The sequence below is a fragment of the Schistocerca serialis genome, chromosome 2 (assembly GCF_023864345.2).
Source record: "Schistocerca serialis cubense isolate TAMUIC-IGC-003099 chromosome 2, iqSchSeri2.2, whole genome shotgun sequence".
In the NCBI taxonomy this organism is placed as follows: Eukaryota; Metazoa; Arthropoda; class Insecta; order Orthoptera; family Acrididae; genus Schistocerca; species Schistocerca serialis.
Genome location: NC_064639.1, coordinates 794,712,499 through 794,738,629, shown reverse-complemented (window position 1 = coordinate 794,738,629; position 26,131 = coordinate 794,712,499). Strand labels below are relative to the sequence as shown.

At 44.3% G+C, this 26,131-nt stretch overlaps 1 protein-coding gene across 2 annotated transcripts in view; it reads right to left on the bottom strand.

The window, feature by feature from the left end:
* Positions 1 to 26,131, bottom strand: part of LOC126458031 (ribosomal protein S6 kinase alpha-5-like) — a 411,119-nt gene that overhangs the window by 305,036 nt on the left and 79,952 nt on the right. For both annotated transcript variants that reach the window (XM_050094819.1, XM_050094820.1), the window contains exon 2: positions 23,040 to 23,111. In XM_050094819.1, the coding sequence (XP_049950776.1) occupies positions 23,040 to 23,111 (72 nt within the window). The remainder of the gene's footprint in view (positions 1 to 23,039; positions 23,112 to 26,131) is intronic.

Genomic DNA, 26,131 nt, shown 5'->3' with positions numbered 1-26,131 from the left:
ATTCTCCAGTACATTTTGTGCTGCATACTTGCATGTGGGAACTTGTTTTATTAGTTTATGTTGTATGGCAAGTTGTTGATGTATTATTTTTGCTACATTGTCATGTCTTCTGGTGTATTGTGTATTTGCTAGTATTGTATATCCGCTTGTGATGTGATCTACTGTTTCTACTTGTTGTTTGCAAAGCCTGCATTTATCTGTTGTGGTATTGGGATCTTTAATAATATGCTTGCTGTAATATCTGGTGTTTATTGTTTGATCCTGTATTGCAAGCGTGAATCCTTCCGTCTCACTGTATATATTGCCTTTTCTTAGCCATATGTTGGATGCGTCTTGATCGATGTGTGGCTGTGTTAGATGATACGGGTGCTTGCCATGTAGTGTTTTCTTTTTCCAATTTACTTTCTTCGTATCTGTTGATGTTATGTGGTCTAAAGGGTTGTAGAAGTGGTTATGAAATTGCAATGGTGTAGCCGATGTGTTTATATGAGTGATTGCTTTGTGTATTTTGCTAGTTTCTGCTCGTTCTATAAAGAATTTTCTTAAATTGTCTACCTGTCCATAATGTAGGTTTTTTATGTCGGTAAATCCCCTTCCTCCATCCTTCCTTATTACTACTACTACTACTACTACTACTACTACAGACGAATAAAATTCTGGCTTCAGCCGTACATCCACAGAAATAAAAAAAATGCAGACTGTACGTAGCACCCGAAGATCGGGAACAGACAGATTCGAAATTCGTACTTTTTATAGAATGACTAAACAGTGGTACAGTCATTCGACGCAGTTGATTTTTTTTCCTCCGTAACACAGCGTTACTTTCATTTTCAAAACCCCAAGTTTCTTAAGATTTATATATACCGAAATTTCATGAAGGTGGCTTATGCTCGTTAAATTATTTCTATGTGAACACCATTGTATTTACACGTACCGGAAATTTGTGGGTTTTCATCGTTCCCTTCCACTTGACAATGTAATTTTACCGAATGACCGTCACACAAAAGAATACTATTGGTATGATTTACAATTTTTTGCACTTTTTGACTGACGTACCAGTACTTTTATTTTAAACAATATATGTACAGTACACTATAAACGTAATAAGAAATTCTTTTCTGACTTCACAGCCTTTTTTGTGTGTCAAATCTCTGCTGCAGTAGCCTGGAAGTTGTCGTTGCATAATATGGATTCCACTCCCAGTTCAAAGCCAATGTCCACAACCCACTCGTTCATTTTCAAATTGAAACGCCACAGAGCTGTGTCGAAGAACACGACGCAACTCAGATCGCTTTGCAACGCGCACACCGAGTTGCTGGCAACTGGTCGGTAACGCGTTGCAAGCAACTCACTGGGGAGTCATTGTGCAGTCGCGCCGTCTGCGTTGCCCTACTCAACTACACACGAAGTGATTCGCTGCCAACCCGTTACCAACCAACCTCGCGACGAGTTGCCTTTGAATCGCTCCGTGTGCGGAGGGCCAGAGGTTTATGCATAAATACTTCCTGGGTTTTCAGACGATGACTGCGCGAAAGCTACAATACATTCAGAAGTCTGACACACATCAGCGTTTCGCAATATGCACCGTGGCTTAGTTGCACTAAGGGACGGGAGTTTCAGAACACGTGGACAAATCACCCGCTCCATATTGTTGCGTGCAATTAGTTCCCGCCTGCGGATATGCAACCCGATCAACAGATACCTAAAGTGGGCTGCTGTCGTTGCGTCCGCACGCAGGAGCTGACACTTGCCGCATCAGGAATGGTGCCCCTGATGAACACCTGTAACCGTATTTAAGAGCTTCTAGATACACCCTATCCACTGGTATGGGTACATTTGCTGTATGTCTTGTTTCCGCGCAGTCGCCTTCCGAAACCGCAACTTCTAATTATAAACAGCATCCAGCATTTAGTGCTGTTTAAAAAATTTATTGAAATCAAACCATTACCTGTTTCGGAATTCTTAAACATCCATCTTCAGATGCCTCTTACAGATTTTCTTGCTTTCCTGCTGGGACCTCGTACTGTAGTAGTTATTAGCTTTTGTGCGCTAAGGTAAGCAAAATGTTTCTCGTTTAAAATTCGGTAAAGTTAAACGCGAATATAATTTAAACTTCGTGTAGACATGAACGAAATTTCATCGCTTCAGCAAAGACATTTTGCTGCGCCCATGTACTCCACACAATGTATGTACCAGGGTTGGAACTTTAATAGCGTCAACTATTTATTTACAGCTCGTACAAAATAGGTACGTGTTTCGAAGTTTCAATGACCTTCAGAGTAGTCACCAGCATTGTGTATAACCCGTTGCTAGCGATGTGGAAGTCGTAGTATACTCTTAGCAGTGCCAGTTGTGTTGACAGTTCGAGCGGGGCGGTCTATTGCCCGACGATTTTGTAGCAGTTCTGAAGCGAATGCCGTGAAGTGTTTCCATCAGTTTAGAAATCTAGTTGAACTCACGACGGCTTAAGTCAGGGGAGTGCAGTAGGTGGTATAGCATTTAGCAGCCCCATCAGTCAAACAAATCAGTAACAGCTTGCACTGTACATGCTTGAGCATTGTCCTGCAAATTGATGGTCAGGTCCTGCAGAAAGTGTCACTCACACACCGCACCGAAGTGGGTACATATTAAGGTAGCAACGATCACAGTACATGCACTTATGCCAGAGGTAGATTTCGTAGATTAACATTCCATTTCAGCAACAAAACCCCTGTTAAGAAAACTATGTAAGATGCAAATTTTTGACATCCGGAAACGTCGCACTTGTTAAAATGGTACGAGTCATTTCACCGTGGTCAACTGTATTTCTTAGAAAACACTTTGTCATCCCCTTGTAATTTTTCCTCCTATCTATGTAATTATGTAGTTATGTAGTTCTCAATTAGTTCGAGCAATCAATCATTCATAACAGGAAACACAGTCATAACTCAGTCACTCAAAATGATTCAGAAATTTTACTTGTTAGAATGAAATCTGGCGATGATTCTTCATCTCTGCAGGCTCGTACTTTGCGGCAGTCTGCTAATCTGCACAAATAAAATGCCTCGTAATTTTGGGAGCGTTGTATAATCAGTCGGGAAACCTCAGATCTACATCTACATCTATACTCCGCGAGCCACCTTACGGTGTGTGGCGGAGGGTACTTATTGTACCACTATCTGATCCCCCCTTCCCTGTTCCATTCACGAATTGTGCGTGGGAAGAACGACTGCTTGTAAGTCTCCGTATTTGCTCTAATTTCTCGGATCTTTTCGTTGTGATCATTACGCGAGATATATGTGGGCGGTAGTAATATGTTGCCCATCTCTTCCCGGAATGTGCTCTCTCGTAATTTCGATAATAAACCTCTCCGTATTGCATAACGCCTTTCTTGAAGTGTCCGCCACTGGAGCTTGTTCAGCATCTCCGTAACGCTCTCGCGCTGACTAAATGTCCCCATGACGAATCGCGCTGCTTTTCGCTGGATCATGTCTATCTCTTCTATTAATCCAACCTGGCAAGGGTCCCATACTGATGAGCAATACTCAAGAATCGGACGAACAAGCGTTTTGTAAGCTACTTCTTTCGTCGATGAGTCACATTTCCTTAGAATTCTTCCTATGAATCTCAACCTGGCGCCTGCTTTTCCCACTATTTGTTTTATGTGATCATTCCACTTCAGATCGCTCCGGATAGTAACTCCTAAGTATTTTACGGTCGTTACCGCTTCCAATGATTTACCACCTATGGCATAATCGTACTGGAATGGATTTCTGCCCCTATGTATGCGCATTATATTACATTTATCTACGTTTAGGGAAAGCTGCCAGCTGTCGCACCATGCATTAATCCTCTGCAGGTCCTCCTGGAGTACGTACGAGTCTTCTGATGTTGCTACTTTTTTGTAGACAACCGTGTCATCTGCAAATAGCCTCACGGAGCTACCGATGTTGTCAACTAAGTCATTTATGTATATTGTAAACAATAAAGGTCCTATCACGCTTCCCTGCGGTACTCCCGAAATTACCTCTACATCTGCAGATTTTGAACCGTTAAGAATGACATGTTGTGTTCTTTCTTCTAGGAAATCCTGAATCCAATCACAAACCTGGTCCGATATTCCGTAAGTTCGTATTTTTTTCACTAAACGTAAGTGCGGAACCGTATCAAATGCCTTCCTGAAGTCCAGGAATACGGCATCAATCTGCTCGCCAGTGTCTACGGCACTGTGAATTTCTTGGGCAAATAGGGCGAGCTGAGTTTCACATGATCTCTGTTTGCGGAATCCATGTTGGTTATGATGAAGGAGATTTGTATTATCTAAGAACGTCATAATACGAGAACACAAAACATGTTCCATTATTCTACAACAGATTGACGTAAGCGAAATAGGCCTATAATTATTCGCATCTGATTTATGACACTTCTTGAAAATGGGAACGACCTGCGCTTTCTTCCAGTCGCTAGGTACTTTACGTTCTTCCAGCGATCTACGATAAATTGCTGATAGAAAGGGGGCAAGTTCTTTAGCATAATCACTGTAGAATCTTAAGGGTATCTCGTCTGGTCCGGATGCTTTTCCGCTACTAAGTGATAGCAGTTGTTTTTCAATTCCGATATCGTTTATTTCAATATTTTCCATTTTGGCGTCCGTGCGACGGCTGAAGTCAGGGACCGTGTTACGATTTTCCGCAGTGAAACAGTTTCGGAACACTGAATTCAGTATTTCTGCCTTTCTTCGGTCGTCCTCTGTTTCGGTGCCATCGTGGTCAACGAGTGACTGAATAGGGGATTTAGATCCGCTTACCGATTTTACATATGACCAAAACTTTTTAGGGTTCTTGTTTAGATTGTTTGCCAATGTTTTATGTTCGAATTCGTTGAATGCTTCTCTCATTGCTCTCTTTACGCTCTTTTTCGCTTCGTTCAGCTTTTCCTTATCAGCTATGATTCGACTACTCTTAAACCCATGATGAAGCTTTCTTTGTTTCCGTAGTACCTTTCGTACATGATTGTTATACCACGGTGGAACTTTCCCCTCGCTTTGGACCTTAGTCGGTACGAACTTATCTAAGGCGTACTGGACGATGTTTCTGAATTTTTTCCATTTTTGTTCCACATCCTCTTCCTCAGAAATGAACGTTTGATGGTGGTCACTCAGATATTCTGAGATTTGTGCCCTATCACTCTTGTTAAGCAAATATATTTTCCTTCCTTTCTTGGCATTTCTTATTACACTTGTAGTCATTGATGCAACCACTGCGGATATTTGGCTTTGATGAAGTTTAACCTTCCGAAGAAGTAATGGAGCTCTTGGATCATTGAATGCAGGTTCGTATCCAGTCTTTCGGAAGTTCCCTTCTGATTAACAACTACGCAATATATCGATGAATATCATTAATTCCCAAATGTAAAATAATGTAAATTGTTACACACATTTTGTATGAAGGAGCAATATGTATATATAATTTCCCTTTTAATCGTACAATTTCGTATCAGTTATCTTTTGTAATAAATCTCAATATTCAGATTACAATTCTTCAAACAATGCTCAGGCTAATCGGCACGAAGACAATCTCGGAAGCTTTTTTCTAACAACCACCAGAGAGAGTACTGCAAAGAATAATTATGCGCTCATGGCATAGCTATTGTATGAAACTACTTTGCGCATGGATTCTGGGAGTATGAAGATAGAAAATTAGTAAACGTCATTCAAGGGTAGAATTGTATCAGAATAATTCATCGAATATAAAGAGATATTACACCCTCTCCAAAAGAATTGTATCAGAATAATTCATCGAATATAAAGAGATATTACACCCTCTCCAAAAGAATTGTATCAGAATAATTCATCGAATATAAAGAGATATTACACCCTCTCCAAACATCTTCAGAGGGGGTTCAGCTTCTATAAAGGTATGATTCACAACCAGGCTTAGTGACGAGGTAGGATGTGAATAAGACCTTCTTAGAAGCTGAAATGCCCTTGAAGACGGGGACGAAACATTGGATTCCCACAGAAATTCATTGAATACAGCATAATAGTTGGTAAAGTGTCAACAAGCGCAAGAACATAACACCCTAACAATGCGCGTGGTGTGTGCGCTTTTCCTACAGCGCGGCTGTTTAGCACAGCTGAGGACAGAAATCTAGACGTTCACTCTCTTCCTTACAAGAAGAGCCCGGAAGCTGCCGCTGTGAGCCTGATTTTCGCTGGGCTGTTATTCTTCGCAGGCGGCGACCGTGATTATTCCCGGATTCGCGGGGAGGGCGCAGCCGCGCCGCAGTCCGCCCCCGCGCCGACAATCAGGCCGCAGTCGGCCGCCGACGCCGCCGCCGCTACACTCGACGCCCCCGCATTCCCACCCCCCCTCCAGCTCCTCCCCCTTCCCATCACTCCTTCGGCCTTCTTTTCGTCCCGATGTGGCGGACGGCCCTCGGATTTTCGCTGCGCCCAGCGCTGAAACCTTACGTTCCGAGCATTCCAATTTCCACATCGGAAGCTAGCTGCCGGGTTGCAGTGCGAAGAGCTCGCTGGTGTTATGCAGCGACTATATACAAGAGTTTTTATTAAAACGTACGCGGTGGGGTAAAATTCACAGCGCAAGTAAGAGTAGCGCTCAGAGCCAAAATTAGCGGAAGCGACAGTGAATCTCTGCCATAAGTTCTGATTCGTAATGTATTCCTCTGGCAAAGCAGCAGAATATCAATTTGTCTGACAGAAATTACACGTAGATATTTGTAAGAGGAGGTTTTTACTCGCTGAATTCGTACAGAGAGACACTACCGATACCAGTGATACAGCTGGTTTCTTAATCAAAATACCCACGGGTGTACTGCCGGTCTACAGTGTCCAACGGGCACAATATTTCGGCGATCATACTTGTCGTCATCATCAGGTGAACTGACGGACTGAGCTCCTGTGAACGTGCCGGCACGGAGATCCGTATGCTATGGCTGCTCAGAGGGAACTGAACAGCCATGGCGTACGGATCTACGTGCCGGCACGTTCACAGGAGCTCAGTCCGTCAGTTCACCTGATGATGGCGACATGTATGATCGCCGAAATATTGTGCCCGCTGGACATTGTAGACCGGCAGTACACCCGTGGATATTTTGATCATCAAATACGCCGGGAGAAACTCAAGAATCACAGCTGCTTTCTTGTTTCTTAGACCAACCCAAAAGGTCGGCTGTACTCAGTTAAGCCCCTGAGTATCTTACCATCAGACGGTTCGCTAGAAGGAACAACAGTACCTGACAAGTTTCCCGCCGAAACATTAAAAAACATGTCGCTGACTAACCACATGTGAGCACGCGTACAGCGTACGGTCGCTGGCCATTTCGCAGTTGAAGGTCACCGTTCTTTGAACATTCTCTCTCGTAGTAGTCTAACTGCAAGAGGCAGCCCCTTCTCTAGCGGCCAGTGTGATTTGCGGTGCCATTCTTCTCTATTCCTTTCCTAGGGCACTGCTGCAACTCTTAGTGTAAAACGTGAATCGGATCTCAGAAGGCCATATTATTAGCAAACATAACCCCTCTGTGATATAGGCACAGTTTTGTGCACTGTTGTCATACACATTCCGAGAGGTTATCGCTTTGAACAGTTTCTCCCAGTTATTTATCATCTATGGGTATGACATATCGCATGAATTCATAATTTTGTAATTTATGTCAACTGTGCCAACAGTGATTTTTGTCGTCGTTTACGATGCTAAATCGAGTGTGGTTTTCTCCGTTATTCAAGGTTCATTAACAGAATGTAAATAAAACGCCGAGCGTTACACGATTAATAGAGTGCTTTTATTATCCTGACCTGACCTTGCAGATCCTCCATCAGATATCTAACTATATTTTATTATGTCTATGTACTGAGTTAGCTGCACCTTGGCATGTTTGTCCTAACTTTCATCTGCACACCCTTCTAAGTGCGTACTTACCAACCCATATACCTTTTCACTAACTTCTGTCTACCTCCCTAAAAATCCCCACCCCTACATACTTTTCCCCCATATATGCCAACCTCTCATCGTCTCATACTTTTTCCTTAAGCAACTATTAACCTCTCTGGACCGGAACTGTAGATCTTGTTTTGAACGATGCTTGCAGGCTGGTTACAGGGTGCTTAAAACCTACGCCTGTTGAGAACATCTCCTGTCCTGGCGGTATCCCTCCTCCAAATATTCGTGGAGAAGTTGCCGCCGATCATGAACGACTGAAGGCTGAAAACGTTGAAGCTCGATGGCTGTTTGCCCATGAACTAACTCAGCTGAAGCTAAGACCAATAGAAAGTGTCGATCGAAGACTAGAACATTTTTAATTCCCTCCAGATAAGACGAGACGTTTTCGATGGAAATCCGTACAAGATTGGGTGGAACAGCGAGAAAATCTTCAGGCCGGCTGAAACCAGAATTAGTGTTTTTGGAAGTCCCCTGAACCGCTTAACAGCTGGTGTCGGTAGGGTGACGTCGACCTTTAAACTATGGAGTTCCACATCGGAGGATAAGAAGTGCGAGTGGGCAGAATAAGTAACAGGAACATCTGCGCCAGTGGCCCTTGTATCAATTGATCTGTACAACGCACTACCTCATGGCTGCAAACTATACAGACCTAGGTGTGGCTCAGTTATGAACCAATGATACCTCATTTGGATTCCGACACGAGTATAATAAAACCTCTCTCGCCTCCCAACCAACCACCCATTCTCCCTCTTTTCCTCCGCTGATAATTTAACAACCTTTCTTCTTCCCTACAAACCACTCTCTCTCTCTCTCTCTCTCTCTCTCTCTCTCTCTTTCTCTTTCTCTTTCCCCCTCCCCCCAACCACCCACCACCACACCATTCCTCTGTCACCCTACGACTGCAACAATTCGTTCAAGGTGAGCGATCATTATTAGGGAAAGGCACTGTCCGTGCAAAGTAACGGGAGATCCACGACTGTGCGGTGCAAAGAGTGCGCAGTAGAAAGCTAGTAGCCATCGCCGTCACCGCCTCTGCGTGGACTTTCTCCGCACTCCTTCACACTACGCCTGCCACTGGCTAACCAACAGTGTTGGCTGTTACCCCACCATCGGCAAACACGCGTTCTGTTATCGCATTAAGCTCAGTTCCCTTAACTTCCACGTCAAGATTTATGAACTACGCAACTTGTGGAAGCACGCACAGAGCAAGCCTGAAAAAACGACTGCTGGAATGCTACTTTCTCAGTTGAGCGTGAAATGCAACTCACAATACAGGCTTTTTATATTTCTTTTTACAAAACTAACATCTGCAACTACACACGGCCATTGGTTATTTTATGTGCCGAACATGACTCTTTTTCTTATCCCACGTTTGACTGCTAGTTCATCGTAGAGCCCCCTTATGTTTCTAAGTCGCTGTTCCTGTTTGGATACTTTCTTTAACAACATACTGCGAGATCTGTCCACACGGTATTTACAGGCTGGCACACATAATCAGGTTTTTTCTGCTCTGTGTATTCTCTATTTCATGTGGCACTGTATTTAGACACTGGAGAAGCGATACTGACATGTCGCAAGAGTGCTAGCGTTCAAATACTTTGTCGCGATCTGATTTGCAGAGGCCTTGTAGAAGTGGTCTCAGCACTAAAAATTAGAACCTAATCAAGCAACCTTCTTGTCTATGAGCCCAGCTGGCGCATTTAGATGCAATACGCTCAGAATAGTACTGTCTAAACTGCAAGGCACATACAAACGTCCTTCTTGGTCGGTGTCCACTCGACATCCATAATAGTCATATATTCGAGTCGAAAGTCAAACATTAACACTGAATGATGAACTCTCGGTCCAACCTTTAACTCCAGCAATGCTTTCTAGGCAAGGTCCTAATGGATGTAGTCTGCAATTATTGTCGTCAGTGAAGCGACAAGTCAGTATCTGCGGGTCAGAATGTACCGATTCGTAGAGTGCTAACCCGTCGTTCCTAGGTTACATGTGATCACGAAAAGTGCGCGACTCTAGCTCCGTGCCGGTACAGAGGCTACTACCTCTTTACGGTGTGCTACATCTGAGTACTTGACTCATTAAGTCATTCCCTTTCCCATAAAAACCGGTGAACAACGATACTGAGCCCTGAGGATCATTCACTCCCGAATTCGCACACGCAACACTTCTGAAACCTAATTTCCGCCACACGGTGCCCGCTACCACCTTACTATCTTCCGGAGCGCTGTCCGGTACTCCCGAGCTTGCGAGCAACCGAAACCGATCCAAGAAAGTATTTCAACAGGCAGACCTTTTATTTGTCGGTCTCCACAGCGAATACAGGCACTTCAGTTGGCCGTTCCGTATTAACGCTCAGAGTGCTTGCTGAGAGATGCTGCTTCCATCAAACAGTAGGAGAAGTTTATTTTCTGAATTATCAGGGAACACCGAACAAAAAAAATGGTTCAAATGGCTCTGAGCACTATAGGACTTAACATCTATGGTCATCAGTCCCCTAGAACTTAGAACTACTTAAACCTAACTAACCTAAGGACATCACACAACACCCAGCCATCACGAGGCAGAGAAAATCCCTGACCCCGCCGGGAATCGAACCCGGGAACCCGGGCGTGGGAAGCGAGAACGCTACCGCACGACCACGAGCTGCGGGCAACACCGAACACTTTGTGGGAATCACTCGCCTTTGAATACAGAAGGTTTAGGCCAGAACACTATTTAGCTGGATTAATGTAAGACAGTGCAACATCTCAATACGTGAAGATGTGGATGGCTGTAATAACCTAACAATTCACGTGACAATTGCAGGTGGTCATATGCACAACAGGGAAACGTCGCCAAATTTCTGTTTGGTCACACTGTGTCTCGTATAGTTATGTCTCTCTCACAGGTCATCTCGCACTGTCGTGGTTCCATTGCTGATTTAGGTCTGTCAATTTAGTTTAGAAATGTGTAACTCTAGTTTCCGGTAATGAGTTGGCCCACGTAATTGTTTACGGGATGCCAGACATTTATTCCACGTTGCAGTATTTAACGCAACACTCAACACAATCGCTGACACAATCATAATTATGTACTGATAGACATGTCCAATTTCATGACTGTGAACTACTGTACGAGGCTATGCACACTACTGCACAATGCGACATTTTTACATACATGTATTTCTACTCCGCTGGACCTTATCGTCTGAACGCAAGCCACGAACTCAGTGAAATGCAATTAAAGATTAGGAACATCGTATGAGAAAGAACTACTACGAGCAGTGAAAGGACTCCCGCTCATACGACCAATTTCCTCTCATCGAATCTCGTCAGTGGCTGCTAGAGGCGACTGACGCCACAGAACTGTTCTCAAGCTGGAGTGGAGTCGTCTCTGCATCTCAGTTCTGGCCAGTCAGCGACCAGGAAAGGCGACGCGGCCACGTAAGCTCATGCTACGATTAACCGATGACAGGTGAGAAAACTACTTCGTATCAACATCTGTACCTTAGCTCATGATCACGACGCAACAAGCTATGCAGTAGCAGAATTTAAGCCGTATTGCGCAGCATTATAGCCTGCACCAGGCCAGTTACCCATAAATAGAGTTGCACTCTACCAAAGTTACTGCTCCGTTTTTTTTTTTTTTTTTTTTGGTACGATACATAAATGACGCAGTAAGAAATATGATTACCGGTAGTACTGGTAGCACTGGTATAGAAAAAACGAAAGTGAATGTATGACAAAAACTGCAAACCGCAGACTTGTTCTTTGTTTGTTTTGCACATAATTACAATCACATATCTTTTAATGTTAATCCACTGTGTATTCTATATCCTTAAAAAAATATAAACTACATTTTGTAAGTAATAACAATTGGTTGATCGAATAAGCTCTGCTATTTTATGTAATCAAAACAATTACTTTTGACGTAAATACAGTATCCATGCCCAAACAAAAATAAACTATATTAATATTGCTGTTTTTTTGGATTCAATACGACGTTGTTCGTCATGGTCAAAGGTAAAACTTTACTGTTATTACTGGTAAGTGCGAACGTTGTTTATGAATAACAGAACAAATGTTTTGTATAAGCTCCACGAAGTATTGAAGCGATGTTTGATATGTTTTTGCCTTTCTTTCTTATTTTACCGCTTTCAGAAAATTTCTGTTTCTAGCGCTACATGATAAATTTGTGTTTTTTTATTTACACTACAACATACTGTTTGACGTTACACATCAATAAAACCTGGGTTAAACCATGAAAATATCAATTGTTTATTTTTAAGTAAGAGACTGGAGAATAATTATGTAGAACAAAGATATTCCGTAGCTTACGCGGCCCTTAATATATCATTAGTTTGTAGAAAGCTTACCGCTTCCTGTTTCTATTGGGATATATTAAGACACGCATCATACACAGAAGCAAAGCTATCAATAGCTACAAATAGGTATGCAACACCTAACGTGCACGTAACGCGGTTACGAACTTAACTGGACAAAGCTACTAAGGAAACTGCTGTATTCTACGCTTAGCTAGTGATAGCATACGGTAGTTTTACAACACTAGCCATAAGTATTACAGCTGGTCCATAATCTCCAGCCGCGCGGGGTTAGCCGAGTGGTCTAAGGCGCTACAGTCATGGACTGTGCGGCTGATCCCGGCGGAGGTTCGAGTCCTCTCTCGGACATGGGTGTGCGTGTTTGTCCTTAGGATAATTTAGGTTAAGTAGTGTGTAAGCTTAGGGACTGATGACCTTAGCAGTTAAGCCCCATAAAATTTCACACACATTTGAACATTTTGAACATTATCTCCAGCCTGAAGAATTATCCCCGTCCCCTGAAACAGTAAAGGAAGCGCTGGGGTTCACAGTAACGACCACCAATAGCCGACAGGCGCGGTCAGGAACAGCTATCTTGAATGACGACTCTGCGTATGGAGGAGTGCCGATGCACTTTCTGGTGTCGCGACTTGGCGACTCTGGAAGCCCACCGGAGAGCACAGAACTGGATCTTGGCCACGTCGTCCAGTCGCGGCGCCAGACACCATTTATCCCGCCAGCCATCTGGGACTCACAGCCATCCTTCAAGTTTCGCCGTACACAGACACGAGACTCAGTGAGTGGTATGTTCGCCTCGCCATTGCCTCGTTGTTGTAACGCCGTGTCGGTTGTTGGCCTATGTTTTCGCTAGATCTCAGGTTTACTCGTACTGTGTTACCAATCGCAAGTACCAGCAGCGCTGGGGATGGGCCGCCTCAGCTCGGACGTACCGTAGACTCGCAGAGGTGGCGTCCCCGCTTTCGGAGAGTACCAATCAGGGGAACGGTGGGCCAGCCGGGCGTTTCGCAGCCGGCGCCGGCGCACGGCGCGCGCTGTTTATTAATTATGGCGGCGGCGTTTAAAATGCAAAGCGGCGCCCGTGGCGCAGATAATGCCGTCCGCCGGGGCCGGCGGCTATCGCGGCGCAGCGCCTGCTCAGATATTTATGACGCTCCCGATCCGGGCACGTCTGGTGCGGCAAATTCTGAGCCGCCACCCGCGCTAGCAGAATTACGACGCGGCGTTAAGGGGCGGCGCGGGCCGGAAAATAGAAAGCAAAAACGCCGAGAACACGGGCGACAGGCCGGTGTTACAGGGAGCACGTCTGCGACACTACCCTGCAGTGCTTGGCAGAGGGTTTACAGTACCGCTTTCAGATCATTTCTCAAAAGTTTCACTGTGGAACAGCTCGAGCAAATAATAAACACCTGAATATTCGCGTGAGACCTGTGATTTATGCTATGTAATTTATTTATCAGCTCATTTTGTCCTTTTCTCATGATATTCTGCGAACTATTCCATATTTATAGGTTTCCGCGAAGCATTCGACACGGTGCCACTCTATCAAGTGTTAACGACGGTAGAGCATATGGAATAGGTTCCCAGTTTTGCGAATGCCTCGATGACTTCTTAACAAATAGGAACCAGTACGCTGTCAAAAAATGTTCAAATGTGTGTGAAATCTTATGGGACTTAACTGCTAAGGTCATCGGTCCCTAAGCTTACACACTAGTTAACCTAAATAATCCTAAAGAGACACACACACACACACACACACACACACACACACACGCCCGAGGGAGGACTCTAACCTCCGCCGGGACCAGCCGCACAGTCCATGACTGCAGCGCCTTAGAGTGCGTTGTCCTCCAAGGCGAATGTCTGTCGTAGACAAGGGTATCTTTAGGAATGCCCCAGGAAGTACGACAAGACCGCTGCTATTCACTATATACATACAGAAACTGGCGGATGCGGTGGTGGGGGGAGGGGGTAGGGGGTAGGGGCTAGGGGTAGGGGGAGGGGGCGGGCGGAGGGGGGAGTGGGAGAGGGGGGAGGGAGATAGGGGAGGGGAAGGAGAATAGGGGAGGGGGGAGGGAACGGGAAGGGGAGGGGGAGGGGATATGGAGGGGAGAGGGAGGGGAGAGGGAGGGGAGGGGTGGTGGCAATCTGAGATCGTTTGCTTATGATGCTATGATGTACGGAAAGGTGTCGAAGATGCGTTACTATAGGAGGATACAAGGTAACAACCAATGTTCTGGTTGGTGTGACGAATGGCAGCTGGCTCCAGATGTAGAAAAATGTGACTTATTGCGGATGAACTGAAAAACAAACCCGTAATGGTCGGATACAGCATTAGTAGTGGCCTGCTTGACACAGTCACGGCCGCTTGGGGTGGCCGAGCGGTTCTAGGCGCTACAGTCTGGAACCGCACGACCGCTACGGTTGCAGGTTCAAATCCTGCCTCGGGCATGGATGTGTGTGATGTCCTTAGGTTAGTGAGGTTTAAGTAGTTCTAAGTTCTAGGGGACTGATGACCTCAGAAATTAAGTCCATAGTGCTCAGAGCCATTTGAACACAGTCACGTCGCTGAAGTATCGCGGAGTAACGGTGCAAAACGATATGAAATGAAAGGAGCATTTGAGGATTGGGGTACGGAAGGCGAATGGTCGACTTCGGTTTATTGGGAGAATTTTAAGAAAGAGTGGTTCACCTGTAAATGAGACCACATATAAGACGCTCGTGCGACCTATTCTTGAGTACTGCTGCAGTGTTTTGGATCCGTACCAGATCGGACTGACGGAAGACGTCGAAGCAAGTCAGAGGCGGCCTGCCAGATTTGTTACCGGTAGGCTCGAACACCAACTATGTTTTAGAAGATGCTTCGGGACTCAAATGGGAATCCCTGGAGGGAAGGTGACGTTCTTTGCGACAAACACTATTGAGAAAATTTAGAGAACCGGCATTTGAAGCTGACTGCCAAACGATTCTACTGCCGGCACCATACACTGCGCTAAGAAGCATGAAGATAAGATACGAGAAATTAGGGCTCATTGCGAGTAGAGCAGGAAAGGAAACAACTAGTACTGGTATAGGTTACCCTCCGCCATGCACCATACGGTAGCTGACGGAGAATGTATGTATATTTAGATGTATTTAACCTAAGCTGATAAGGGGCATCAGGCCATCTCCTACATTGGACAAGAGTTTCACACATACAGTACCTTTTTTCCATCTTAGTTGCCTAAGAAATAATTTTAATTAGACAAATAGCACTAAAATGATTTGAGTGTGTACAGAGACGTTGTGAGTAAATAACACTATCAACTAATAAAGTTTATGCGGGCGGTACTCGTACTATTACTACTACTACTACTACTACTACTACTGCCGCCACTCAGTGATAATAGCAGCAGCAACAACAACAACAACATGATACTGGCGATATAAAAATAATTTATAAGTGTACAAAATAGATGTTTTCTGATGTAGCGGATACTGACAAAGAAAATTTAAGTAGTTTGCACCAGCTAAGAATACTGGCAAACGAGAAAGGTCTGCTTGGAAAGAAGGATGTACGGACAAGGACAATGAGAGTCATTATTGTTGCTTCAGTAGAAATGTTATTAGTAGATATGTCATTAGCTGTTTTCTGAAGCTGGAAATGTCATCCAGGTCTCTAATATAATGCGGGAGGTTATTTCGAAGTCGGGATCTTGGTTCTGAGAAGGATTTCGAGAAACTGGCTGAACGATGCAATGGGTGTTTCTTCCATGGTTTTTTTTAGACGAGAGGGTTAAGATCGAAGTGAAATGTGAGGGGACACTGTGCGTTGACAAGACAGTACAGAAGGCAAGAGGTATGATAATCTCTGCGCTTGTCTGCAAGCAGCCGAGGTAGCTGTGCGTATAACTAGCTCCAGGCGGCGTGAGCGCTCCTGAGGAAGGCCTTGCAGAATAGCATCGCTGTAATCAATAATTCGAAGTATGAGTGTTTGTACAATATTCTTTTTCAGGTCAAGAGGGAAGAACTTTTCATATTTTTGTAGGGCATAGAGAGATGCTGACGCCTTCTTGGACACTGTATTTACGTGCTCAGTCCAGTCTAGACTTTAATCAATTATTCGTCCTGGACACACTGCTGAGGGAGAGAAGATGATATTTACCATATTTAGCACTAAAGATTGTAGGGATTCCCGATATTTCTGGCTAGTTTTTTTATGATGGCATTAAACGTCATTGTTAATTAATGTATATTTGATAAATGAACCATATTATTTATTTTTGACCGTGTGCAATGTGTCAAGACTATTTGCGAAACGTCTTTGGCTTCGAAAGGTTGCAGAAACGTTAGCAGAAATCTTTGCAAAATTTATTTCAATAATTTCAACAGAAAGCAGTGACGTACGGAAAATATGAAGAACATGAAAATCTGTTGTTATTGTGGTGGTGGTGGTGGTGTTTAGTGAGAAGCCTGGCTTGATGTAGTTCACGGTATCTATACTATGAAAGCTTTCTCTTCAATTAACAACAGCAACCTACAATCATTTAGGGACATGTTCGAATGGTATGTGTGTAGTGCCTCCTTTTCATTCCAAACTCTGTACTCCTAAACAAACATGCAACGCTACAAAAGCACCAAAATGGCCAACAGGGTACAATTACACAACTCACACCTCTACCAGAATGAAATGCAATGTTACAACAAAAATGGTTCAAATGGCTCTGAGCACTATGGGACTTAACTACTGAGGTCATCAGTCCCATAGAACTTACAACTACTTGAACCTAACTAACCTAAGGACATCACACACATCCATGCCCGAGGAAGGATTCGAACCTGCGACCGTAGCGGTCACGCGGTTCCAAACTGAAGCGCTTAGAACCGCACGGCCACACCGGCCGGAAATGTTACAACAGCTGTTTATAAGGCTCAGACCGCGACAGTAGTGAGACATTGTCGCCTTCGTCGTAAACAAATGACTATGGAACACTCAGGCTCAATAAATGTTTCCTTCTTTATTTGTGTCCTGTACGATCTAATAAAGCTCAGAAGAATCTGTGAGAAACCTCGAAAAATTTTAGAAAGCATAATCAGTAGCTCTGTCAACAGCGACGGAAACTAAATGTGTTAATTTGCTGAAAACTATGGTGGGAACCAAAAAATTACAGATCTGTCACTTTTTCCGTGGATAATTTTAAATTGCGATTTTAATTGTTTACGGGGCCCGACACAGCAGTCGCTACCTCAAGTTGTACTTTGCCTGCCGTAGTTTTGGATCATTATTAAGGAATCATCATCATGTCTGTTGGGGCACAGCGAACAGTGACAACGAGCAGCGGAAGCATATGTCTGCATGCCGCAGCCGCGTGGCCCAAGCGGAAACAGGGTAATGAATGTAAATGGCATGCGCATAGCATTATAACGCAATTCCATAACTAGCGCTCTCAAAAACAAACAACGTATCGGGTTCATGCGACGATCCACAAAGCACCATCTGTGATTCTCATATTGCCTTATATGATACCTGTCTGCTGCCGACATGAGAGCAGGTAATCAGCAAAGATACGTAATTTTTTTACGCTACTCTAGGGCGAAATTATCGTGCGTAATTGCGACAGTGTTTTAGCGCAGTCGTTGCCAGTCATTCCGCATAGCCTGCAAATACAATTTGTTAACGTTTTGTCTCTGAATTTAGCCTTCTGCCGGATGCAGTTCAATATTTCGTTGTTTTAAGAAGTTTATCCTTTAGGCAGCATTGTGGCTGTCTGGAGAATAAAAATCTCCTCTAAAAAAAGTCAAAGAATTCAACACACAGAGATCTTGCTGAACACATCTTCTCTGTTTGTCCATGAAATCCAGAGCGTCGTAGACTTAAGGCATTCGATACAAGAACGAATTGTCGTTTTGTGAGCGCAATATGGGCTTCTCGAATTATCGAAGCAGATATGTCGCTCTTACCGGAAAAAATGGAAGTGAAGCTTGGTCCAGGAGTACTCCACAATAGTGTTACAGGGCCGCTTCCGCTTACAGTTTATTTATAGTATATAAATGGTTTGGTGAATAACGTCGGATGATCATTTAGGCGATTTGCAGCGGTGCTGTTGTCAGTAAGAAGGTTGCAACGTCACAATACTATAGTGAAGCACAGAAATGAGCAAGGAGTGGCTGCTGACGCTGCGTACTTATAGACAGAAAATTAGGGTACTGTATTATTACAAGATTTCAGAACAATCACTGGAAGCAATCGCTTCCATAAAATACCTAGTAGTTTGCGTAAGGAGCGATTTGAAATGGAACAACAACGTAAAATTAATCGCGGTTGAGACGTATACCACACTCAGATTAATTAGAACAATTCCAAAGAAATTTAGTCCATCAAAAAAGGAGCTAGCTTATAAAACATTCGTTCGACCAGTACTTGAATACTTTTAGTGAGTCTTGGATCCATTCCAAATAGGATTGGTAGGGAAATAGATAAGATTCGAAGAAGAACAGCATGCTTCGTTACAGTCATTTAGTTAGTCTGGCAGTGTTACGAAGTTGCTACTGCATCACGGCGAGGTTTACGGTTAAAATTCAAAGAACGTATCTTTCTCGAAGACTCAACCAATATATTGATTCCTCCTACATATATCTCGCGGAAAGACCACGTAGGAAAAAATTAGAAAGATTCGAGCCCACACAGAGGATTACCACCAATCTTTCTTCCCGCGAAACATTCGCAACTGGAACAGAGGAAGTGATACTGATACACAACTTACCCTCCGCCACACACTGGAAGGTGGCTAGTGAAGTACACATGTTAATGCAGACTCTAAGAATCTTAGTGATTTGTACTTCATGCACGGAGGAAGTGGCTTACGAAGCACTCGTTCGACTGGGGTGGAGTACTGCTGATCAGTCTGGGATGGTCTTCATCATGCTCAATTAGAAGAATAAATTCGAAAGTTTCGAAGAAGAGCGGCTTGTTCCATCACGGGATCGTTTAACAAGCGCGAGATCGTTACTGCGATAGTCAACGACCTCCAATGGTAGAAGGTAGAAGTAGCGTTGTGCATCATGGAGAGATTTGCTGTTTGAATTCCGAGAGCGTACGTTGCACCTGCGTCGCGAAATAATGACAGAGAGAGAGATATCAGATGGACGTTTATGTACAGCTGTTCTCCCAACGCAGTAATAGTGACTGTAACATGGAAGGAGCAAAATTTGCTGTGGTACAAGAAATATGCTCCGCCACCCACCGTTAGCTGGCTTGAGGAGTATATATGCAGATGGAAATCTTTTACCCAACTTATCAATTATACGGAAGGTAATGCCTTTCCAGGCACTGTCGTGCAAAGTAAGTTACGCTGAAACTGAATTTTGGATCATCCACACTAACAGCAGCTGCAGGCGCCATGCTATTGTCCGCATAAACGCTGTCCTTTGTTAGTTCAAAACGACTTGCCGACTTTAACACGCGACGGCATTAGCGGAAAAAGCTTTTCAAGCGCACACCGAGTTTCAACGTGCACTCGATTACTATCTTTGCGCTAGGAGGAATGTCCAATAATGTCGGTGGGTCGACCGCGGTAGTTATCGCCGCCCCGGCGGTAGTTCAGAGTGCGAGGCGAGCTTATTAGCCGAATTTGCACACAATGCGGGCGCCAGGTCAAAGTTCCGCGCTACGCCGCAGAGCACCGAGTATCGGTTCGGAAACCGGCGCCCAGCGACCGTCGCACGGCCGTAATCTCATCCAGTCAACGACCCCTGACCCGAGCGCGACAAACAAGCCTCCAGGACACTTCCTCTCATCACCGCCAGAGCCCGATCAGGTTTAAAGTACACAGTGCGCACCGATCCCGCTGCCGTACTTTGATTCGTCGCTTACCACTTGCATTACGAAGCTAGTGAAGTAAAATGAGGTGTATCAGGGGAGGTAAAAATTAAAACAACGCGCCTACTCATCACCGATTTTACTTCTGATATATGCAGGTCTTAGCCGCAAATAAAAAGAAAATTGGGAGCTCCAGATGGCCAAAGGTTTAGAAAAAATATTTTTTACGTGTGTCGAGCTTCTTGTGCTGGCGTGGTTTCCAGACAGCGGTTTCCACAGCGGAAGGAGAACAGAACGGTATTCAGTCTCGTGGTATCGTGACCCTACGCGAAAACTTTATTTGCAATTTTTAATTTACCTACACCACAAATTAACCGAAATAATGGCTCTAAGCACTATGGGACATAACATCTGAGGCCATCAGTCCCATGGACTTAGGTTAGTTAGGTTTAAATAGTTCTAAGGACATCACACAGATCCATGCCCGAGGCAGGATTCGAACCTGCGACGGTAGCAGCAGCGCGGTTCTGGACTGAAGCTCCTAGAAGCGCTCTGCCATAGCGACTGGCCAACCGAAATGTACTTATGAATATTTTCGTAGATGGCATGGAAAAGAAAAGCGAAGGAAAGTTTGGTGGATGACTGAATCAAAATATAAAAATGTAGTTACTTCAGCAAAATCTGGCGAACTTAGAACAAACTTAAACAGGATTTGGAAATTTGTGGTAAGACCTTAAGGGACCAAACTGCTGAGGTCATCGGTCTCTAAGCTTACACACTACTTAATCTAACTTAAACGAACTTACCCTAAGTACAACACGCACACCCATGTCCGAGGGAGGACTCGAACCTCCGACGGGGGGCGGGGGGGGGGGGGGGGGACGAGGGGGGGGGGGAAGCCGCGAAACAAAATTTATTAGATGTGATGGAGGCCAACATGCATAAGAACAAATTTATTCCGGCAATTGACTTGTGGGGAGGATAAACAAATCCACAATCATACGACGAGATTTTTCTTGATGCTGGATTGCCGTCATGTAGCATTCAAGCAATCCCCCCCCCCCCCCTCCCACCGCCCGGCCAAATGCACTTGCTAGTGCAAGCGTATGATGTCTGGTTTTATCGTCAGGTAATGAACTTGATCGGAAGGCTTCAAAAATGATCTTTTCTCATTGAGAGATAAGGAGGAATCACATGCCGAGAAGACTCCATCAAAACACATTACATTGCAAATTTTAGGTAAAATAATGCGATACGCGTGGTTTGCTTCGACGCTGACATCAGTACCACGATTATGTCAGCGATGGAGCGTCAAATGACAGCCAGTACTCGAAAGCTACGAGAGAGCTCTTTTAACCCTTCCAGCTCCAGTGATTTCTAGTGCAACCCACCATTTTATGTATTATGTTTCGAAATACCAGTGCCTTAAGCATGAAACTACCGATGCTACGAAGGCCATGGTTCAGGGTTTACGGAGCCGTAGATGGTTTCATGCTAAAGGCACTGATGCTTAAAAACGATGTGAGTAAAATGGTGGGTTGCGGTACAAACCACTTGGGCTGAAAAGCTTAAGGGGATGACTAATGTTTTGTTCAGAGAGCTTGTCCTGTTCAAAATGAATATTATAGTGTGATGCGAATTTAGTCTAACTGCAACCTGTCGCACTGAAATCTTTCCGTGCTATTAAAACAGTAAAAGCGTTGTCTTGAAATGTTTCGACACGTTTCCTACTCGTTTGGATCAAGGTAAGCAGGGAACTTGCCAGTACGTTGCATCAGTTGCACGCTGCTTTTCGGGTGATAACCCCAGGAGATTTGTCTACTGGCATTTGCATTCTAACAACTGTTCTTATTTCTGGAATGTTTGTCCATCCATTCGCAGCCTTCTTGTGTAAAATAAAGGAAATGGTTACGCTCACAGAGTATTAGATAATAAGAACGTGAAGATTGTTTTGAAATTATTAGTACTGCTGAAAAACACACACGGTTTGAACCCGCTATCAAAATAAACACGAAATGTTTTGATCAGCTTGACTGTCGCAACATACATTTCTTATGAAATGAAAGAACGTATTAAATATGTTGATGGTGTTAGGACAGCAACCAGCCACAAATTTACCTTCAGTTCCTTTATTCAAAGGGTACCGTTACCGGTTTCGAATCGTTGTGATTATCTTCAGACGATTTACACGCTTTCTGTAAGACATGTGATTGTGTTTTTACAGATTGTCGTGAAATGTCGATTTGGAGTGTTTTCATAACATTCGTCCAACAGATGTGAATACATTCGCACTGCATTATTATTGTTGCACACGTAAATTTTTCTCACTGAACACTTTAGATTTGTCACCGAGAAGATGTGTGGACAAATCTAAAGTGTTCAGTGAGAAAAATTTACGTGTGCAACAATAAGAATGCAGTGGGAATGTATTCACGTCTGTTCGACGAGTGTAATGAAAACAAACACTCCAAACCGACATTTCACGACAGTTAATCTGTAAAAAACACACCACATTCCTAAGGAAAGCGTGTAAACCATCTGAAGATGAATCACAACCATTCGAAACCGGAAACGGTACTCTTTGAATAAAGGAACTGAAAGTAAATTTGTGGTTGGTTGCTGTCCTACAACCACCAACATTTGTCTTAAAAAAACAGCCACGGTCTCCATCACGTCATATGACAAAATTGCATACGTATTAAATATATTTAAGACGTAAAATATTCCATAACCTGTAACGAACGATTAGGCAATGGGAAGAATTCCCTCAATTGATGTGTTAGATGGATAAATACAGAAGCTTGAGATGCGATATCGCCCTTATTTTCCCCAAAATGAATTGCTTTACTGCAAAAGAACTGTAGTACACTGACGAGGAGACCTGCAGCAGTCAGACACAATTTAGGTTTTGCAATGCTTTGAGGGAAGACTATGGGGATGGAGTCTATACAGAGTGAAGACAAAGTGAATGAGCACTCACCTCCCGTTCCCAACACCTTCAGCAGCTCGAAGTGCGACATGTCCACGCGGCCTGTCGTGCCCGTTAGGTTCACTGAAACAAAAGAAACAGCAGATTCAAATTGGGCGTCGTATTGCACTAGACGGGGAAGCTCATCAGCACCCGGCTTCACACGTTTATTTATGAGATCATTGTTCCAAAATAATTAGAATCATCTTAATTACAAGCAAAGGAGAGTTAATTCCCTCAATAAATTGATCATATCACTGACATTTAAAAACTGGTGCACAGTAAGGGGATATTAGCCAGTGTGCCTTAATGTCAGCATTTCAAATTTAAAAGGTCGTTTTTGTTGTGACCCTACTTGTGGACCAAGGAGTCCCTACGGCATGGAATTTCCGTTCTGTTCAGGAACCCTCTTTCGTTCGCAGTTCTTAGTGTGTCCGTCGCCAGGGGTTTCTCTAGGTAGGAGAAATTGTGTCCAGGTAGGCGTTACTTCCGTCCAGAAAACAGATTAACCGTCGTCGTCGGGGCTTCAGGGTTGTGAGAATTCTTTTCGTCGGCAGTCCCTGAACAACTATTGTGTGCCACGTATCTCCCAGGGTGTGGTCGGAACAAAGCAAAATGGTATTCAAATTATGAGTATGATCAATATAATAATGGCAACATTGATAATAAGCGACAAAACTGGCAATCGATCGAAAATTGTGACACTGACTGCAATCGATCGGTCTGTCTTGACTGCGACAGCAATCTACCGTTCGGTCTTGAGAACGGTGAAAATATATTCAACGACCGTGACACCAAGGTATTAATTTGAACGATGTGGCATCGCCGGAAACCCATCAATCTATAGTGACTTCCACGTTTATGATGTATCGATCGATAGATCACTCAATCCTCCGATCCACATACGTATCCATCTATCTACTATTACATATGTCTTAGTCGATGAATCGAATGCTAGTGTAAGTTGACCAGTACAGCGATCAACCGATTTAAAGGCGAAACGTCCTTCCATAGATGGCGATGGCGACCATGATCGTACGATTCGTGACTATGGTGACTGATTTATCTTAACGAAGAAGGCTATGTATCGATCATAACAATCACGTGCAATCAATCGTAATGTGGGTGTGAGTCTATCGATATCTTGAGGGAACGACAGCAATTAGTTCCACCAGTCGAGGCAACGACGGCGCTCAATCCATCAGTCGAGAACAACAACAACAACAACAACAACAACGACAACTCATCGACCAACCGAGGCAATGATGGCAACCAATTCAACCGAGGCAACGACGGCACTCAATAGTGTCATCGATGGCAGTATTAATTTAAAAAATTAAGAGAAAGTGAAAGCAGAGTACCATGTAAGTAACCTGAAGGCTGCACATACCAAGTTCTCTGTGGGACTTCTTCCATTCTAATACTATGCATACGATCTCGAACCAGCAGCAATGTTACCGTATTGCTTTCCACATGCCCAGATGTCAAAGACTAAAATATTTTAATTGTTCTGTTACATATTCCAGCAGCGAAGTTATACTTACAATGAGACTGACTAAACAGATAAACAGGTAGAAAGTTAAGAATGACGGTTATACACACAGACGACTTATTTCATTTCACAGCCCGCACAGTCCACGGAGCAGTGTGGCTCCCGTTCGCACATCTCTCTGTGACGAGGATATCAGAGAAAAATGCGGGACAGAACAGTGCCTACAGACACGTGTCCCACGCGTGGGATGGACGCCGGGCGGCCGGCGGCAGCGTTCCGCCCCCGCGGTAATTTACGAGTCCGCCCCCGACACGCACAGTCGCGCATAATTACTCGGCGGCCGGCCGCCTCCCCAGAACAACCGGGGAAAAAGCGGACGCGCGCTCCCAGCCCCTGAGTTCCGTCCCCAGTGTACGCAACCGGCGCCTCCGGCGTCTCAATAAAACACGGACCTTTTAGCGAACGGTTTGCCGTCAGCCCCCCCCCCCCCCCCCCCCGCCCTGTCTCAGCCATCAGCCGCCAACACACAATGTACGACCCACACCAGCCGTCGCAGGAGCAAGTGGATGTAACTCCTTTCAACGCAGAAGAAAAGAATGACATCTCTATATTCCGAGCAGCATTCACAGAAGAGCTCCGACTTTCCCCTGGTTGTTAGAAGGTCAGATTAAACACGAGAGATATTACTGTCCGAGGATGTGGTTGTTTACTTCTACCCTTGTACGACTGACTACTTTCCTAGATAAACGTTTGCCTTTTTAAGCATATGTTGGGGTTAAGATTCATACACGAAACGGAGAAGACTCAAAGAAGAGAAGCGCGTTTCGTCACGGGTTCGTTTAATATGAGCGAAGACGTCACAATATGTTCATCTACCTCCGGCGGCAGACGCTACAAGAGAGTGTGTACCACTACTAAAAGTCAAGGAGTGTACGTTCGCAGGAGAATGAATAAGCAGTACTTTGCTTCCTTCATCGCAGGCATGCGAGAAGTCCTCCCTTCTCGCGTATCAATGGCGACTGCAACAAGAGAAGGGGAAGTGAGAGTAGCACTGTATAGTACCCCTCGCATCACACAGCATAAGGTGTAAGTATTTCAGATTGAATATTAAATTTGGTAACAAATTTCATTTGAGTTGAAGCGACGAAGTAATTCCAGATGAACATTTGTTTTTTTTTCCCCTGCCCAAACGCTCCAAAACTGAAAGCCGAACTTCAATTTGTCGTGATTGTTACAATCAGCTATTCATACGACGTCAATATCGGTCGTTTTACATACTTTTTACATATCATACCCTTCCTCCAATAATTCCCAACCGCACCAGAACCCCGAACCGCACCAGAAATGTTGCGAGCAGTTGTTCATTAGATGGTCGTGTTTTTCATGGAGGGGCTTGCACCCATTGTTATTTTCGGTGGCCCTATCACAGCACAGACCTACATTGATGTTTTAAGCACCTTGTTACTTCTCAGTGTTGAAGAGCAATTCGGGGATGGCGATAGCATCTTTCAACACGATCGAGCACCTGTTCATAATGCACGGCCTGTAGCGGAGTGGTTACACGACAGTAACATCCCTGTAATGGACTGGCCTGCACAGAGTCCTGACCTCA